Genomic DNA, 18,176 nt, shown 5'->3' with positions numbered 1-18,176 from the left:
TGCTCGTGGTCATCCATCTGGCGTGCGCTATTCTTGGACCTGGCTGCCAGTGGGCGAAACCTTGAAGCCATCACTGTCCATTCAACCATCCACTTGCAATGCTGTCTTCATACGAGTCTGCCGGCGTGAACCATGCGGAACTCTACGAGACGCCGAGAATAGCCCAAGTTCCCTCGCCAGAGGTTCGAGCAAGCAGCAAGACGTGCACTGTCTGTACTCACACGGCCAATGAGGTCCCTAGCGCCGTAGGGCTGGCGAGTTCGTCATTCGTGTCTCGCAGCTGCTGCCACCTCTCGGCGATCCCCTAGTCATACCTGGGACGCCGCTCTGCTACGATTCGTCGTGGCGCCTGTGCCGATCTTCAAGGTGGTAGGTTGGTCTTGCACGGGCTCTGCTTGGCCATTGCACTGCAAATATCCGCGCTGGAAACCTTTTCCTGATCCGTGGGCGGCCAACAAGCTTCTCTGCCTCCGGGACTTGGCGTGCCGGCATCCCTGCCTCCCCAGGGCGTTGCCCTGTCTCCCCGGGCCTCCACGACTTAGTGCTGACGCTCCGATGCGAAGTGGCACTGCTTTGCCGTTGACTGTACGGAGTCTGCCGCAACGATGTCTGCACGATAGGGAGTACGAGGCGCTCCCGGCGTGGCTTTCCAGCCGTTTCCACCATCCTATCCTAAGGTATGGGTGCCACTGGCGCGCGGTCGAATCACAGCAGCATTGCCAGTAGGGCTGAACGGCAACTCCCCGCCGGCCGAAGATTTGACTTCCGGCACGCAGGTCGTGCCTAGCCCGCACACACACACACACGCACGCACCCAGACCTGCAAAGAGTGAGTGTCCAGGTGGGCTGGGCTAGTCTCCACCCGGTCGATATCCCATGGTCTTGGCATCGTGCAGAGTGCCAACTAGCAAGCCGGTGATGCGACGGAATGCGATCCCAAGGTCTGCATGTGGCACCACCACCCCCCCTTTGCTGGGTACCCGTGCCGGTGCCGAGCACTGCTGCCAGCCGCTTCCTTCGGCGTGGTCTTGCTCGTCTGGCCAGGAATACAAAACGTCGTCCGCCCCCCAGTCTCGGTAGATGCCATTTGTCCTGCTTTCTCTCCTCATCAGAAGAACATCTCAGATCAGAACATCCAGCTGCGCCTCCCCCACAACTCAAAAACCACACACAAACCCAGTCAACACATAACTGGGCCAGTACAAGCACGGCATATATCAAGCCAACCCACGACACAGCCTTACCCGGCCACCCTCTCCTCACCTTGCGGATGACCGTGTCTCACCCCCACCAGCGCACCTCCTTGGGCAGCAGCTCGTCGGTCTCGTCACCCGTGCTGTCGCCGCGCGAGTTAACCTTTGACGCCCCCGGCCGCACCTCGTCGTCACTGAGCTCGACCGACCCCACGAGAGGCCATCCTCGCCCTTCTCACCACAGGCACCGCTCGTCGACGTCTTCTCACGACGAAGCCCGCGGCTACTACTACGGCCGTCACTCCAACAAGTGGCTCTTTGGCGGCTTCAGCGTCCGTGACACCGTCGGCGGCGCCTTCAAGAAGATCAAGCGCAAGGTCGTAGGCTAAGCCTTTGATCTTTGTGACTTCTTAGCGAAAGAGCCCGCCTACATTAGTCAGAAAGACTCCTCTTCTATCCCGACACTTGCCGAAGTTGCACATTAAACGCTCCCCTGTTCCGAGGGACGCTTGAGCCAAGGGTGTGTCTTAAGGATGATCGAGTTTGGCTTTGCGTTCATGGTCGGGTGCGTGCTCCTGGTGGCCAACAGGACACTCAAGCACGCCGCCAACGTGCCCGCACTGACCTCGGGCAAGGCGGCCTACAGAAGGCGGCGCGGCGGCGGCAACAGCAGAGTGCAACAGGCTCGACGACATGAAAGTGTCGACGGCAAAGCCCTGAGCCCGCCGCAGGTGGTTCCGGCAAACACACTCAGACCAGACGAAGAATTCAACGAGAAGTCTGCGTACGCGGCCTAATACCCGACTTGCCACCTTCACCACAACAGTTTTGCCCTTTCCCGAAGATACCCAGATAGTTTTTTTTGTTGCATGGCAGGATAATGAATACCATTTTGAGTTATTCTGAACGTCCCTTAATCAACCAGGTGCGCACATTTGTGACTGATGTCTAATTGTTGTTGCGCGTGAATGTCTCTGCTGATAGGTATGCTGTGGTCGATGCTGGCTGCTTTACAACGCTGCTTTCGGCTGCCTTGGCTGCGCACTTCACGGCCAATTAGTCTCATGTTCGAACTGGGACTGGACCATCTTTGGCCTAGATTGACGCCTGTTTGTCTGGTAGACGAAGCATCTGCTGAAGAGGCGAATTATGTATCGCGTGTTGTATCCTGTATACCACCTTGGCGGGAGACGGTCTTGGGCCGGCAGTGGCACGCTGCAAAAGTGTGCTTTCCCAACCAAGGGTTGTGACGTGTGACGATGGGGCCGGCAATGCCATGCCGGGACTCGGCACGCTAGCAGGGTGCCAGCCTAGGCGGGCCAGGGATCCTCAGCTCGACAGGGTCCACACACAGGTCTATCGTGTCGCCTATTATTATGCTTGTCGCCCTGGGAGTTGACCTGCGCTGTGTCGCGGTAGGTAAGTGACGGGAGCGAGTGCGCAAAATTGCGAGAATGGTGCGGCAAGAAACTTCAACAGGACGCGGCCTTTAATTAAGCGTAGGTTTGAGAAGCCGAGGCCAGAGCGACGCACGGAACGAGGCGTTTTGAAGCCAGGCAAGGCCATCGTGGGGGACGATTGGCTGGCGCGCCTGTCGAGGTTGAACCCGCCCTTGCTCTCCCTGACGTGGAGGGCCGCGCGTCAGGAGCAGCCCGGGCCCCCAGGAACAAGCTCTCTTGGCCAGCGCTGGGCTGGGGGCCGGTCACGGACGAACCCGGTGCGCGGTGCACGCAACGTGCTGGGCGGGCTGGTCACGCGCTAATGAACGGATTACTGGCAAGGCGGATCAATACGGGCGCCCATTGTTCTCTCCCCGGGTGCTAGCCACCACGAGGAACGGTGCAAATAACCATACGCATAGTGCAGCCGGGTACCATGCGTGGACAACAAAGCACACAGTCTAGCCTGGGGGCCGCATTATTACCACCCTCCTCAGTCATCTCACTCTGCTCTGCCGTCTCAAGTGGCCCCATTTCGCGGGATCCCTGCCGCTGCCGCTCCGAGACCCTGAACGGGGCCCATTCTTTTACTTTTACTTTGGCCCTCAGTCCGTCGCAACTTTGTTCGACAGCTTGGCTCCTGTCAGTCGCCGTCCCATCTGTACTTTTTGCTGCCCTTTATTTCTACAGTCCCATCTCCTCACCGTCAACATCGCCGTCGTCGCAACAAGTCGTCATCTCATCCTCCTCCCTTAGCTTCGTGCAGCAACACAAACACCAACATCATGTCGTATCAGCAACAAGGCTACCCTCCCCAGGGCTACGAGCAGCAGGGCTACCCGCCCCAGCAGTATGTCGCTTCTGCCCAGCCGCTCTTGTGAGGCCTTTTACACGCAAGCTAACCTGTGGTTTCTTTTGCCGTTTTCCAGAGGCTATTATCAGGGCCCTCCTCCCCAGCAGCAGGTACGCGATCACGAACTCTTCGTCTTCACTTTTACTGGTAGACGCGGGGAAATCCCCCCGATGAGCTTGCTTCGCATGTCTTTTTGCCCGAGCTGCAAAATCAACTAAACAATGCCCTACTTGTTCTATAGATGCAATACCAGCAAGGGCCTCCCCCTCAGCAGCGCGAAGAGAAGAGCCACGGCTGCTTGTACACCTGGTAAGCCAAACCCCCTCCAAAATCCTTGCGACTCCATCGCAACACACACACACGCACAACGAGCGCATCATGTAGCGGGCACAATGCGAGCTGGTCACAAGGGGGGAATTTAAGACTCTCCTGGCCATGTTATCATTGTCTCCAACCGTGGGGGCCTCATTGGGTGTCAAATGGTTCGAGGAGTCTTCACAAAAAGGGAGCTTTCACTAACAAGGGACAACCCTCAAGTCTTGCCACCCTCTGCTGCTGTTGGCTATGCGGTGAGACCTGCGAGTGCTGCTTGGACTGCCTCGAGTGCTGCGACTTCTGTTAAAACCATGACTCGGCGCACACAATAACACAAGTACGCCAACGACGACGACTATGCGAGAAAGGTCGACATTGGAGAGATATCCTTGCATTCGGGGATTTCTCTCTGCCGAGAAGCATCGAGATGGGCAGGGGGTTTTCAGAAATTCCAAATCACACACCACGGGCAACGCAACGGGGTCTGGTCGCGTACCAGTCGGCCGTCGCCGCCGCTGTCGATGACTGACGCCTATGAAGTTCAAGCCGAGGAAAAGGTCTGAATAAGAAAGATTCTGGAGAGAAGAGTTCTGCTGCACCATGCATGGTTGGTGCCACATTATAACCACGCGGCTGGCTCGACCGCATTTCGTTTCAATGGGGAAACTTTTTGAGAAGGAGCGAAGTCTCAAGCATCAAACGTCACAATGATATTTCTTTTTTTTATGTCTCCAAAATTTTGATCTACAAAATGCCTTGACACGCAATGCCGCCTTCGTGAATGTAAGTACTGGATGGGGCACGTTCTCATGGCTTCCCCTGGCATTTCCTTGGGCATGGAAGTCTTTGAGATGCTGGCTGACAATCGCAGATTGTGTGGTATATTTCAAACCTTTCCTCTGGAACCGGAACCCTGCTGCCCCAGGTAACGGTCTGACAGACATAGGCTTGGGAATCCCCAAGCAACGTGGAAGGAGGACCTGGGGGGCATCTACAGCTCCTCCTCTGGCGCGTGGCCAAGGGTCTCGATGCCTGCAGAGTCCTCGGGGCGCGTGGCGGTGGTTCTTGATACTTAACGCCCCGCGCTGCCGCCGAATACCCATACAATGGGTTAGCAGTTGTGGTTGATAAGTTCACAGTCGCAGTTCCGGGATGGACCTTTAACACACTGGTCTCTTGTGCCTGGGTCTTTATCATGAGCAGAATACTACATATCGTGGTTCCTAAGCCTGCGAGCATGACTGGTTGCCATATGTCGGGTGCAGATGGTCATTCTGACCCAATGGCGTGCCGAGTCTTTCAATGGCTGATTTGGCAGAAAGAGATGGCCTGGGTGGGCAGATGTCCCAGGAAACAGGATGTGTACTGCTGCTGCTCTGGCTTCCAGGCTTACAAGAGGATGGCGTGGAAATGCCAACCATGAGACATATCTGCATTTGCGGCCGAGGAAGACACGCCAGCAAAACGCCCGCCCGTAAGTACGTGCCTGGAAACGATAGGACCCTTCGTAGGATCTGTGCGGAAGTTCTGACTGCTTCACATGACGCAGCAGTGTCCAAGCAAGCAGCCTGGCCGTGGCCGCCCCAGGCATGAGCCGGCAAAGGAATATCAATCATCCATCCCCTCTACCCTCCTCTCCGCGGAAACCACGGTAACCAGCCCTCGGTCAAAGGCCTTATGGTCCCCAATAAGCGTCCGGTCTCGTACAGACAAGCCAAGCCAAGGCAAGGGGGTGCAAAGCCATGTTGCAACCCTCGTCTGGCCTAGTGGTTGGAATTAAGTCACGGCACGCTGATCTAGTCGGAGGACCGAGTCCGGCATTTCGAATCGCCAAGTGTGTGTGGCAATACCCTCACTAGGTTCTGCACCCTTTTTTTTTGCCCCTTTTTTGCATCATGCGTCCGCGATAACACGGCGTTCTGCCCATCATGCAGGAAACGAATAGCAACACGAGTCATATATAGCTTGGTTCCCTGGATCTTGCGATATTGGAGACGAACATGGCAACTTGTATCAGTGCGCAGCTGCAGGTGAAGCTTCAATACGATCATGCCAAACAGCATGTGCTCCATTCTGGCCGTTCTGTGATGCATCGCCATAGTTGTATACACAAGCTCACCATGGTCTCACGGCAAACTCACTCCTCTTCACCCCAAGGACCGACACCTGGCCCCTTGAACAGCCTGCCGCCCTTCCAGACCCAGCCGATGTTATGTTTGTCCATTAGCACTTTGACGTCGTCGGCAGGGTTCGCCAGTACGCCGAGCACATCCGCATCGTAACCTACTTTGAGCTGACCCGACAGCGGCGCTTTCTCGCCCAGAGTGAGAGGGCCGTTCGCGGTGGCGGCCTTGATGGCTTCGAGGTTCGTCATGCCTGCCTGCACTGCATAGTCCAGTTCCATGGCCATGTTGAACCCAGGCGCAGTGTCGGTACCCAGGGCAAACGCGATTTCCCCGTCCGCAATGGCCATCTTGTACGCCTCGAGGCTGGCGCCGCTGACCTTTTTGGCCTTCTCCCACACGTTCCTGGGCAGGCCTCTTCCCTTTGTCTGCTTCAGTATCTCATTCACCGTCCGCGTGGCCACCCAGACGACCTTCTTCTCCCTGATCAGGTCCACGCACTCGCGGTCCGCGAAGCTGACATGCTCGACCGACCGCACCCCGGCCTGCAAGGCGGCCATGATCCCTTCCTTGCTGTGCACGTGCGCCGCGCAGCTGACCTTCTGCCTGGCGGCCTCGGAGACGATGCACTCGAGCTCCTCCCTGCTGAACTGCGCGCAGTACACGTCGTCGTCGCGGGACCCGACCCCTCCGGAGGCCATGATCTTGATGCACCGCGCCCCGCGCCGGATCTGGAGCCTCACGGCCCGGCGGCACTCGTCCACGCCGTCGACCAGCACCGAGCTTCCACCCGCATACTGCGTCCCGGGGATCAGGGACGTGGCACCCACGCCGAGGTGCAGGAGCGCGGTGCCCGCGGGGATCTGAAAGATGTCCCCGTGCCCGCCGGTCTGGCTGAGGCACGCGCCCGCGGCGTAGATGTGCGGGCCGACGGCGGCTCCCGAGTCGATGGCGCGGGCAATCTCGCAGCCGTAGCCGGCCAGGTCGCGCAGGGAGGTGTACCCGCGCTGCAGGGCCTCCCAGCAGCCCCTGGCGATCTGCGCGCCCGCGGTGGCCGGGTGCGTGACGATCCGGTCGGCCGGGTTGTCCTGCTCGTCCTCGGGGGGCTCCGCTTCGACGTGCACGTGCACGTCCCACAGGCCCGGTATGGCCACGGGCACGTGGTGCACGCGCGAGGACGGGGTCTGCGAGGTGTAGGCCGCGGGGATGGCCGTGCTGGGGCCGACCCAGGCGATGGTCTTGTCCTGGATGACGAGGGCGGCGTTGTGTTGGGGCTCGCCGGCGCCGGGGATCAGGATGTCTGCTTTGATGATGGTTGTCTTCTTCTTCTTGTCCTTGCTGGACTTGTGGTCTGTAAGGTGGGTGTTGTCGTTGTCCCCATCTTCCTCGCTCGACGAGTAGCCGTTGTCTGCGGAGGCGGGTTTCGTTTCCCTGGTGCGAATCGTCAGGCCTAGACTGCGCGAGGTGATGCGCGCCGGCAGCTCATAGGTCGACGACTCTGCCGGCTGCTCGGCAGGCTGCCGCTCGGGACACGCCACTGCGCGTCTGACCATGGTGTCTGGGGTTCCTGGAAATGAGGTTGACAAGCAATTGGCGCTTGTTCGCGGGGAAAGGTTGAAGGGAAGTTATGTTTACAACATTAAAGAAGAGGTCAAAAGATGACGATAACTCGTCAACTCCCACCTCCGGTGGGGCCGACCGCGGGTCTGGTATATCTGCCTTCCTATTTTGGAAATATTCCGGAAACAACTCCGACTCGAGCTGGCCACTCACGAGTTGTCGAGTTGAGGGGACAACCACTCCGGAGTTGGGGACTTTGCGGGGAACAACACTTGCGGAAGCAAAGTCGAGTTCCGAAATCCAAGTGCTCCTGGCAAATTGTGGTCAACGACGCGACATCGCAGTTCTAGTGATTTGCAGTACTCCCATGCAATAGTGATTTTGGTCTCGATAGTGATATTCTGGATTGCTGTCTTCTTCTGTCTCGCGGACCTCTATGCTGCCAAGTTGCATTCCACGCAATGCAGGCGAAGCACCTAGTGCAGCAATAATAAAAAGACCAAGAGTACTAAGCCACCCAGGGAAGAAAAGCAAAAAAGAAATCGTGTAATCGTTGACAAGAAGGGGATTCGAACCCCTGCCACTTTCGTGACCAGAATAGACCTCTCCTGGTGGAGAGACAAGTTTGACTTGAGTCTGGCGCCTTAGACCGCTCGGCCATCTTGCCGTATCGATAAAGAAATATTGGTGCTACATTTGTATATGATCGAATGCGCTGTCCCGAGAAGATTCCAACGATTTGGTCGGGCAAACCAGCTACGGCTAGTCTCAGAACCAGCCGCACCCCCTGCAAGTTTTAAGGTTTATGGCCAGCCAGGGGGCGGAAGAATCCTCCGGATCATGTTTGCTTGTTCCTTCGCCTATCTAGGGACCAATGCGCAGTTGATTGTCATGCAAGAACAAAAGCATAGCTGGGATATCTTGATCGAGGAGGCATGATATCGAGATCGTGTACATGAGACAAGAACGAGAAACAACCACTCGAAGACGACGAGCCCACTTGTGAAGTGCACTTGAGTGAGCGAAGACCATCTCGTGCCCGGGTTGTCGACCATGTTTCCCGACAGCTGTCGGCGCGGAAAAGACCGAGGTGCTGTCCCTCTTCGGAGCTAGGCGACACGGCTGAAGCCCAGCGGATTGGGAACGGGACGGGCGTAGTCGTGCCAAGCGTGAGGAAATGGATGTCGTCCCATGGCTCCTGTGCATGGCCATTCGGCGCCGAAAAGAAAGCAGGGGCAATCTCAGCAGCTGTAAAACAAGGCTGCTGAACCCTCGCGGTGGCGTGCCTCGACTCAGCTGAGAGCACGCGTGGGCGGCTCCAAGTGGGGGCGGCCGCTCCAGTGGCGGTCTTGGAGTCGCGACTGCCCGCCGTGCTGGTGCAAGACTGCCAGCTCCCGGAAATTGAAGACAAGGCCGTGGCGCCAATAGTCAAGAGTACCTGAGACTAACATCCTCACGATGGGGAGCTACACTGCAGGAACCAAGCCAAACGTTCTGCGGGAGTGCCTCCCCAGATCCAAAGAGCCCTACATATAGCGACCTATAAAGATGTGTAGGTCAGCGTATCACCTCCGTCATCGTAGCCCTCGAGGGTTCCATCCCGGTAGCCACGAAGCACGGATAGTCACTCGTTTTCGTCATTCGCTTGACACAGTCACTCGTTCATATACATCCTTCTTCATCATGCACTTCTCCGCAGTTCTCCTCCTTGGCCTGCCGCTGGCCATGGCGGCTCCTCCGTGCAAGCCGCCCAACTCATATGCTGGCTATCCAACCATCTACCCCATTGCCAATGGCACCTCGACAGCCAGCTTGACGACGTCCAGTCTCATCTCGAGCGCGAGCTCCGTATCGACAACTAGCAGCGTCATCACAAGCTCAAGCTCAAGCCTGACCACCAGCTCGGCTACAACCACTGGCAGCTCCAGCTCAACCATCTCGAGCTCATCCATCTCGGTAACCACGACGCCCACTCCGACTCCGAACCCGAAGCCCCCGGGGTTCGAAGACCTGCCCGGTTGTGGCCAGACCTGCGTCGGCAACATGCTGGACAAGTACTCCGAATGGGGTTGTACCGCAGGCGATGCATCGTGCCTCTGCACTTACGGATCCAGGGACTTCCTCAATGGCGTCGAGGCTTGCTCGAATGCCTACTGCCCGTCCGTTGGTCAGTCTCCAGCCGAGGGCATCGCCTTCGCCAAGAGCTTTTGTGGAATCACTCCGCCGCCTACACCTGACAGGCCCGATGGCTTCGAGGACCTGCCTACCTGTGGCCAGACGTGTGTCGGCAACATGCTCGACAAGTATTCAGAGTGGGGCTGCACCGAGGGTGACCTGTCATGCCTCTGCGCCTACGGGACCAACGACTTCCTCAACGGCGTCAATGCTTGCTCGACCGGCTACTGCCCGGTGCTTGGCCAGTCCCCAGCCGCGGGCATTGCATTCGCCAACACCCTCTGCGGAATCACTCCGCCGCCCACGCCGCAGAGACCCGCCGGATTCGAGGACCTCAACGATTGCGGCCAGACCTGTGTCGGCAATATGCTCGACAAGAACACCGAGTGGGGCTGCGCGGCCAACGACGCATCGTGCCTCTGTGCCTACGGAACCAACGACTTCCTCAATGGTGTCGAGGGCTGCTCTAACGGCTATTGCCCGGGCCTGGGCCAGTCTCCTGCCGAGGGTATCGCTTTCGGCCAGAACTTCTGCGCCCCTCCATGAACCCTTGTCGCGCTCTCTTGACGGTCTAACACGCAGGCCGCGGGTACATATGTTGAACTTGCTGTGGTACTGGCGTTTATCTTAATGTAACATGGAGAGATATTGGATAGCATGTTATGGATGTCTCTATTCACTTCAGTGAGGAGGAAAATTGTTGATATATTGGTGCATCAGTTCATATTTTCTCATGGCTGGCTGCAGAGTACTCGTATAGACGCGTGTTGATCAGCGCGATCGCATAACACAAAGAGCCTTTATATCGTTGTGTTGATGACTCTTCATGTCCTTCACATACGCCAGTCCCTGCATGTCCTTTTTTGCTTCGGACCAAGCACACGGTGTATTGTGTATTCCGCCGTTGCTTCAAGACGGCAACGTTCACGTTCTATTTATTCATTGACTGGGTGAAGAGCTGGCTTATATGACAAACCTTGACGTCGACATTATGTTTTCGGGGCTTGACCTCGGTGACACGTCCAGTCGCAATGTTTCTTGGGACTTCTGATCCACTCTTGGTTTTTCGTTTTTCTTCTCAAACCATTTCTTTGTCACGCGAGTTGTGATTTTAATATGCTCTGATCTGATTGTGTTGATCTGGCCATCTGGTAAATTTTGTACTCAGTTGTCGGTCAAGTCACGATTGTCTGGGCAAACATGTATGGTGATCCTAAATGCCCTTCCTACGTAGATTCTCAGGAAGTGCACTTCGAGATCGGCAACGCAAAATACACTAATAGGCTTCACGAGAAAACTCATGACTTGACCAGCATGGTCTGTATATTAGCACCAAAGGTGATCCCAAAAATCAAACCGATCCACCCAGATACTCCGTGAACTCTTGCTTACACACACGTTATGAATGTCATATCTTACTAATCGATCCCTACCATAAACGTTGACGCCAACGTCGTACATTGTGATGTTAATTTTTAGCAGACGACGAGCCTGAGACATATCATGAGAATTACAGTGATACCACTGCCGCGCGGCATGACGGGCATGCTAATGGTAGACAAAATTGACTGACTGACGAGGCAGCCCACGCCAGTAGCTTATTTCAGGCCTCATGTCGCTGTTCACGGCTAGGCAGAGCAACCCCAGAACTTACTTCTGTATCTTTTAGAGGGCCCCATCAACGCTATTTTCTTTTGCTTTGTATTGATCAGACTTATGGCGATAGACCACTGGCTTCCAAACAGCACTGGCGGCGTGCTTCCCTGCACCCTTTCCCAGCTGGTGCCAGGTTTGTCACGAGTCACGAGCCCGTCCAACACACTGTGGCCATGGCCATGCTTTGTGACACTTTAGAGTCCCGTACATATGACTCTTGTCATTGTAAATGCATGCCCAGGTCGCCATTCGAGTCTCAAGGACATCCAGGTACACCAAGTGTCATTGCTGATCAGATTCTTTGGACATGTTGGGCACAACACACAACCGTACAGATGCTGGGAGAAATACTGGGAGAGAGAAGAGGGTTTGAAGCAGTGATATTTAGAACCGGGCGACAGAGACGAGGGCAACGGATAGTCGGACAATTTTGATATTGTGGTCTCGTTTGACCCAGAATGCGAGAGTTCTGAATCTCAGGCGACCACTCCATCGGATCGAAATACCTCGACATTGTCAACAGTAGTGGGTCATTTTTAGACCCTCGTGTCCAAGTCACATAGACATTTACGTAGGGAAAGGCTTTGACAGTGGCTGCCGTAGCACTTGCACTTGCACTTAGCACCAATACCATCAGAGTCATCTGAGTCCAGATGAAGATCCTCCTTCAAGCAACGGCGATTGGTGCAAATTGCCCTGGCGGCAAGGCTTTTCCCATTGAGTTAGCCGCCCATCGTCCATGAGCTCTTTTCCTCTCTTTCCGATGTGAATCGCGGGATGAACAGATGTACGTGTTCAAGTGTAGTCGGCTTTAGTACCCAGGCTGGATCTTCTTACAGCTGTCAAAGTGCTGCAAGAACAAGGCCATCAGAATACTCTGCCGAGCTGCAGTCGGGACTACAGGCTTGTCATGCAACTTTGGCAACCAGTGTACGTGCTTTGCGATTGTACTGGTAGGCATGAGACTGATTGAATCTCCAAGCCATTCTGGCCAGAGAACAAGGTTGCACGGAGGTCGCACGGAGTTCACCTCAGGTTGATCCCTTGAGTCATGGACTCAGCAGTCCATTGCTCTTTCATGCATTTACAGCCCAAGTCTCTGGTGTGGTGTGGGTTACTTGCTGGCCGATAGGGAAGTAAGCAAATGCTTCCGACAAATGACTAAAGGGACGGAGAAAGCAGCTTGCGTGCCTGCCTGCCCTCCCAACTGCAGATAACAGTCCTCGGAAGTACGTCCGCACGGTCAGACAAAAGCATGGATGGCCCTCTGATTCCGCCTCAGCAGGCAGTCAATATCTCCATTCCTTAGACTCCACGCGGCGGTGGTCAGTTCCGCGATGAGAGAAGAAAATCGCCTCCACCCCTTAGCACAGCCAGATAACTCACTAGCTCCAGCGCTAGCAACGAGCTCACGCCGCCCGAGCGCAGCACTACAGCAGGAGGAGCACAGCAATGATAAGTGACACGGACCTAGTAGCTTCTTGCGTCTGCACCAGCACAGACCCATCAGCACTTAGGGCCGCCCCCTTTTGGCTTGCAGAATACCTCCGAATACCGTGTCTCGTGGCGTTGGGGGGGATCGGCAGTGCTATGGGCGCTAGAAGTCGGTCCAGCGTTGGACTATACCGGTGTCCGGCCTGTCCTAGACGTGGACCATCACACAGTTCACCACCAGCCGGCCGCACGAAGACGATGATGCTACGACAGAAACAAGCATTCTAGAAGACACGGGAGCGAAAATAACGCTGCCAGCCGCGATCTCACGATCGAGTAAACCAACCCTTGCAAAACATCCACTGGGCGATGCTGTCATCTTGGCATTCGAGCAAGACGCGAGAAGCCCAACCACAGAAGCGAGCTCCCTCACGTTATTACCCCGGAACGCCCCTGGAGCTTGTCAGAGCGCCCCAGGCGGCCAGGGCGCGCCCACTGGCCTGCCGCTCCTCCGCGATTCCCACCGGATGCGTCAGGAGGGAATCCCTGGGCCGCCACCGTCATAGCAGGGAGACACCAGCCCAGCGCCACCCGCGATCCATCAGTAAGCCGCTCATCGGCAGATGCTGGATCCGTGGGCATAGGGCAACGATGACAAGCGCCACCAGCGTAGATGGCGCCTGTGCTCTGGGCGCGCGCGCAAATACCACGACCGCAACTGAGCTGGGCTTACAGAGTCCGTAGCGATTCTGCGTGCAGCAACGCGCTCTTGGGAATTGTGCATGATGATGTGGTCAGGTGGTGGTATTGCGTGAAGTTTCTCTCGTGTCCTGTGCGCACTAGGGATGCCGTCATCGGTACGTTGGCCCAAACGTTGACATGCGTTTCCTTTCGAGCAAGATCTCCCAGATCACCGATGCTCCAAGCTTTGGAAACTACATAATGATGCTGCTACCGAACGCGCAATTTCGCCTGGCCAACAGAAACAAAGGACCCCAGCACTTGAGAGATCCTGGTCGTCCAGGTACAGCCTGGCCAGGTTGTCACAGAACGTACAGGGGCTGTCGGCAGGCAATAAGTTGGCCGCCCGGTGCGCAGTGGCACTCACCAATTGAACTCTCAGGGAGTTGGCATGAATGGATCTTGTCCGTGACCCTGTGCCTGAACTGAGCTACTTGGCATTCGCGTCGAGACTATCGACTGAGCAACATCTGGTGCGACTGCAACACGATGCCGGCAATAACTATTGCAACCACAACCGTGGGCCTGGGACATGACATGACCCGTTCCTGCAGCACTGGGACAGGGGACTCCCTGGATGGGCAAAGTCACCAGAGCTGTCAGTGTCAAGGGGGGCACGCAAAAGCCGGCTACGACAATGCCATGTGGGGTGCCAGAGGGCTTACCACGTGCCCCGTGATTCGCTGGAGGCCGCGAAAGACAAGTCTGTTCAGTGGGGACCGTACCCAGGCGGACTGACGTTAGCACAGGGGTCCTTTTCAGTCCGCGGCATCTCGAGATTGCGATCTGCAACGCTGTCAGACTCCACTCCAGAAGCATGGCTTTTGCTGCATAGGTGACCAGACGAGCCACCCACGTTGCCTGGGGCTCAGACCCCGCGAGCAGCGGTTGCTGATAGCACTCTGCGGGTTGCACTTAAGCCCTGGACGACGACGGGGGCGGTCCCTGGGCAGCAGCCTCTAGCGTGCCAGGCTAGTCTTGGCCGGACGCTGTCAAGGCGTCGACACAGGCACCGGCACTGGCCTCCACGCGACTCCATCGCCCTCTCCCAACATCCTGGCTTCCTGGACTGCAATGTCCATCGCCATTCCTCAGAGTGGACTCCCTCGAGGCGGGCGATCCTCGTCAGTCCAGCCCATGCTGGTGTCCCTCCACCACCACCAGAAAGGGGGCTGCCCTGTGGACTGGCGCCGACCCATCCGGACTTGTGCCCAGACTGATCGTCCCGTCTAGCATCTCCCGGACGGAGTAGGCACCTGGGGAGCCATGCTGGAGGTATAATATCTCGAGGACGCCCGCTGGTTCATGGACCTCACTTCTCTTCTCCAGTCAAGCTCTTGCTCAGAACCATCAAGTCACTCCTTTGGAAGCCCACCCATCCGACCCTCTCGTCACTCTTTACACTAAAACGACTTATCAGTCTCCCAACTTAATTCTTCCCTCCCACCCACCGTCAAGATGCAGTTCTTCAAGTACGCTCTCGCCGCCCTCCCGGTCGCCACCGCCCTCGCCGTCCCGGCCGCCCCCGTCGTTGGCAGTGTCGTCTCGACTGCCGGCAGCGCCGTCCCCGCCGTCGGCGGCGCCGTCACCAGCGTCACCGTCACCGTGACTCAGCTCAAGACCATCCAGAAGACCCTGACCGTCGCCGGCGGCGTCCTGCCCCTCGTCGACGCCGAGGTCACCCTCGTCCAGGGCCTTGCTGGCGTCGTCGTCAACAACGTTGTCGGCGAGCAGGTCGTCCCTCTCGTCAAGGTCACCCTTGGCAACGTCGTCGCCCAGGTCAAGAGCGTCCTCGACATCGTCCTGCCCCTCGTCACCGAGGAGGTCGTCCCCCTCGTCGGCGCCGAGCTCAAGGTCGTCATCGACCTCGTCAACACCGTCCTCAGCCTTGTTGGCAACATCGAGGCCATTGTCGTTGGTGTCGTCCAGAACCTTGTCGGCAGTATGTCTCCCTCTCTCTCTACCTCTACCAAACAACCGTGATACTATGCCCACGAAGAAAAACAGTTGTGCTAACCTTTTATCCCCCTTTTTGCAGGCGTCGTCGGCCTCGTCGTTGACGAGCTCAAGGCTGTTCTCGAGCTCATCGAGCCCCTCGTCAAGCCCATCCTCACCGTCGCCCTTGGCGTTGTTGGCAACACTGTCGGCCCCGTCGTCGATGAGCTCAAGGACCTCATCGTCAAGCTCGAGGCTGTCCCCACCAGCGTCGTCGCTCCTCTCCAGGCCACCATTGCCAACCTCTAAATTTGACCCATTCTTGGGTCAATGGCTTTGGGAAAGGGCATGGAAGAAGTACGGCTCCCGCTTCCGCGTCACTCTTTCTCTCCCTTTTCTTGATTCTCTAGCACAGAGATGAGAGAAGCTGGGGGTTGAGAATGTGACGTCAGAAGGTGTGGGAGGTGGTGGTTTCGGTTGTGTTTCAATGGTCGCCACCACTTTTCCACATTAAGGGGAGGGGATCATGGTTGTTAGAGACCGGGTGTTGTTATCATTCTGTGTACAAGCTTTTACTGCAATGCATATCACGACAGCAACAATTCACGAGCGGTGTTTTGAAAAAAAGCCTTAAACCTTGACCTGCACGTTTCATGTGATGCATTTGGACTGTTCCGCGTCTTTCGACCAATGTGTAACTGTCTGAGCTGCAGCGGCTTGTAGTAACGTGGTGCTTGCGGCGCTTTCTGCTTGACAGAGCGGTTTAGCGTCCTTTGCCTCCTTTGGCCTTTGGCGTGCTTCGTTTCTTGCTCCCGCCGCTGTTCGGAACCCAGAGAGATTCAGTCTGAGGAGTCGCCCAGACTGTGAATTACCTAGCAAGGGAAGAGTGACGCCTCCCGCAAACACAAACCTCTTCTGATCGTGCCGGCTTCTTTTCTAGTAACAAACCCTCCAGTAGGTTGGTGTTTGCCGATTCGGGTTACTGGGTTGGGTGTGTGTGCCCGAGTTCGCCAAATGCAGATGAGTCGACCAAGCATCGCCGTCATGAAGGGCGAAGGTGCCAGTGTCGAAATAGCCAAGGGCAATGGAACTTGACAACAGGGAAGAGAAGCATGGTGGCGAGGAGACTCCTTAAGTATACATTCACAGATGTTTATCGTGTCGTGACACAAAAAAAAAAAAAAAAAAACGAAGCCAAGCTCTTGAAACTGCCGATCATCCCATCGCGTGGACGGGGCACTTTTGTCGCGCTCCGTTTGGGGATCGTCGGGCAGTATACTACGAGACACGCGAGCGCACGGATGGGAAAAAAGAGTTTTGTGATCCAAGAAATCGCCCGAGTGGTTTGTGCCGATCTTGTCGCCTAAGATGACGATATACCAGGCCATGCACCTCTAGTCGACTTGGCAGGCCGTGCAGAACGAGAGTGAGAAGACTAGAGATGCAATGACTCTTTTCGTGATCCTCAAGCGAAAGGTTTCTCTGCGTTTGGACCTTTGGAGAATAAGAGATATTCGTGCAGTGCATTGGCGTGGCGAGCCTGTGCTGCTGTCCTTGGTAACTGGAAGGAGCGTTCGCTCCAGGAGAGGTGTTTGCTGCTTGGTGTCTCGCACGCCCGTCTGTAGCATGGTTGAGTGCGGCTCCCTGCCTCATGGTGAACCCTTCCGTGTCAGAGATCAGAGGAGCATAGTGGCACCAAGTTGCCCTGGTTCTTCTCGAGGAGGGCACGCGACATGACTGGGTGGGGATCCTGGTTCGGCTAGTGACTTTAAAGATCGAGAAAAGTCGTTCACGCCCCAACTGATCGGCAGGGCACGAAGGCTAGGTAAGTAAGGAACAGTATAGCTCGTTGGTGCTAGTTGAAGCAAAGCGGCGGATGGAAGGTGAAGCTGGGATGCTCCATGTCAGGCGCGGAGTATTGTGAGGAAGTCATTGTTGATGCTACCTGAATTCCCTAGCGACTCTCTTTACACAAACTCGTAGAAAACACATGGTCCTTGGCGGTACGTGGCTGCCATTGCGCTCTTGCGCCAACTTATGGGCCTCTCGTGTGAGATCCTTCCACTGCTTGTCTGTCTGTCCGAATTCATCAAGTACACAGAAACGGTCATCAACGTTGCAGCCGTGTGATACGACCCTGGACATGACAAAGAGACGAGATTGACGGCGGTCCGCTCTATGCTCGCCCCATATACCATCGGAAGCCGCCCCCCAAGCGCAACGCTGGCTCTGGGTCCCTGACAGTAGCGTAGTGGACCAGAGAGGCACTTGATATTGGGCAAGACAGGTCCAAAGTGGAGGCTTTGACTGTGCTAGTCTCTGTGATGGCCCAGCTGAGATGACGAGAGACTCTCATTGGCTGTCCTTGGCACGACTCGTTACAATGAATGGGGGAGACAAATCAGGCTAACATCCGCGGCTGGCTCGACGGCAGTTGTGAAGGAAATAGAGGCGTGCTTTTTTTTCTGTGCTAGTCTGGTACCGCTTGCAGACTCGGCACCCGGACGAATGACTGCCCAAAACAAAACGGGCAGAGAGTTCATGTGTTTCCCAGGGGCCGAGTTATGAGAATAGCGTATGTATCAGTGGAGCTTGCTATTATTGCCAACAAGCCGCTACTTGGTCGCAACAAGTCGAAGAACAACAACGACGACTACCGTACCCTGCGATTACCCACGATCTACACCACACCAAGACTACAACCCGTTGGTAGGGCCAAGACATGGCGCACGGATGCCCCACGATCCGCAGG

At 56.2% G+C, this 18,176-nt stretch overlaps 7 protein-coding genes and 1 non-coding gene across 8 annotated transcripts; 5 read left to right on the top strand and 3 right to left on the bottom strand.

The window, feature by feature from the left end:
* Positions 1-98: 98 nt before the first annotated feature.
* Positions 99-1,582, top strand: B0I36DRAFT_343764 (uncharacterized protein; the record flags this gene model as incomplete). Its single annotated transcript, XM_046156195.1, has 4 exons — positions 99-258; positions 281-369; positions 621-677; positions 1,181-1,582. The coding sequence occupies 4 exons, from the start codon at positions 99-101 to the stop codon at positions 1,580-1,582; spliced, it is 708 nt and encodes a 235-aa protein (XP_046017999.1).
* Positions 1,583-2,111: 529 nt separating this feature from the next.
* B0I36DRAFT_309644 (uncharacterized protein) lies at positions 2,112-2,617 on the top strand. The gene has a single exon (XM_046152162.1). It carries the CDS (start codon positions 2,162-2,164, stop codon positions 2,441-2,443), a length of 282 nt encoding a protein of 93 aa, XP_046017998.1. The 5' UTR covers positions 2,112-2,161; the 3' UTR covers positions 2,444-2,617.
* Positions 2,618-2,816: 199 nt separating this feature from the next.
* On the top strand, positions 2,817-3,803 carry B0I36DRAFT_3681 (uncharacterized protein). The gene is made up of 2 exons (XM_046159563.1): positions 2,817-3,482; positions 3,562-3,803. Exons 1-2 carry the CDS (start codon positions 3,069-3,071, stop codon positions 3,634-3,636), a joined length of 489 nt encoding a protein of 162 aa, XP_046017997.1. The 5' UTR covers positions 2,817-3,068; the 3' UTR covers positions 3,637-3,803.
* Positions 3,804-4,513: 710 nt separating this feature from the next.
* On the bottom strand, positions 4,514-5,189 carry B0I36DRAFT_3704 (uncharacterized protein). Its single transcript, XM_046159910.1, has one exon. It carries the CDS (start codon positions 5,037-5,039, stop codon positions 4,608-4,610), a length of 432 nt encoding a protein of 143 aa, XP_046017996.1. The 5' UTR covers positions 5,040-5,189; the 3' UTR covers positions 4,514-4,607.
* Positions 5,190-5,937: 748 nt separating this feature from the next.
* Positions 5,938-7,745, bottom strand: B0I36DRAFT_419347 (amidohydrolase; the record flags this gene model as incomplete). Its single annotated transcript, XM_046162129.1, has 2 exons — positions 7,380-7,745; positions 5,938-7,274 (listed from the first exon to the last, which is right to left on the bottom strand). Exons 1-2 carry the CDS (start codon positions 7,474-7,476, stop codon positions 5,938-5,940), a joined length of 1,434 nt encoding a protein of 477 aa, XP_046017995.1. The 5' UTR covers positions 7,477-7,745.
* A 292-nt stretch (positions 7,746-8,037) lies between these two features.
* Positions 8,038-8,150, bottom strand: B0I36DRAFT_t6. Its single transcript has one exon. It is a non-coding gene; the product is annotated as a tRNA-Leu (tRNA).
* A 1,752-nt stretch (positions 8,151-9,902) lies between these two features.
* On the top strand, positions 9,903-10,468 carry B0I36DRAFT_309639 (uncharacterized protein). Its single transcript, XM_046152161.1, has one exon. It carries the CDS (start codon positions 10,025-10,027, stop codon positions 10,202-10,204), a length of 180 nt encoding a protein of 59 aa, XP_046017994.1. The 5' UTR covers positions 9,903-10,024; the 3' UTR covers positions 10,205-10,468.
* A 4,479-nt stretch (positions 10,469-14,947) lies between these two features.
* On the top strand, positions 14,948-15,733 carry B0I36DRAFT_343760 (uncharacterized protein; the record flags this gene model as incomplete). The annotated part of the gene is made up of 2 exons (XM_046156194.1): positions 14,948-15,431; positions 15,528-15,733. 2 exons carry the CDS (start codon positions 14,948-14,950, stop codon positions 15,731-15,733), a joined length of 690 nt encoding a protein of 229 aa, XP_046017993.1.
* Between the last annotated feature and the right edge of the window lie 2,443 nt (positions 15,734-18,176).

Source organism: Microdochium trichocladiopsis (genome assembly GCF_020744255.1).
Source record: "Microdochium trichocladiopsis strain MPI-CAGE-CH-0230 chromosome Unknown B0I36scaffold_1, whole genome shotgun sequence".
NCBI classification, from domain to species: Eukaryota; Fungi; Ascomycota; class Sordariomycetes; order Xylariales; family Microdochiaceae; genus Microdochium; species Microdochium trichocladiopsis.
Note: the sequence above shows the minus strand (reverse complement) of the source record. Positions and strands in the feature narration are given on the sequence as shown.

What these genes read in the sequence shown, in the direction of transcription:
- B0I36DRAFT_309644 (XM_046152162.1), top strand. Translation starts at nt 2,162, where the DNA reads ATGTCTCTGCTGATAGGTATGCTGTGGTCGATGCTGGCTGCTTTACAA.
- B0I36DRAFT_3681 (XM_046159563.1), top strand. Translation starts at nt 3,069, where the DNA reads ATGCGTGGACAACAAAGCACACAGTCTAGCCTGGGGGCCGCATTATTA. An exon ending in CAGGGCTACCCGCCCCAGCA is followed by an intron (nt 3,483 to 3,561) that starts GTATGTCGCTTC and finishes GCCGTTTTCCAG; the next exon opens with AGGCTATTATCAGGGCCCTC.
- B0I36DRAFT_309639 (XM_046152161.1), top strand. Translation starts at nt 10,025, where the DNA reads ATGCTCGACAAGAACACCGAGTGGGGCTGCGCGGCCAACGACGCATCG.
- B0I36DRAFT_3704 (XM_046159910.1), bottom strand. Translation starts at nt 5,039, where the DNA reads ATGCTCGCAGGCTTAGGAACCACGATATGTAGTATTCTGCTCATGATA.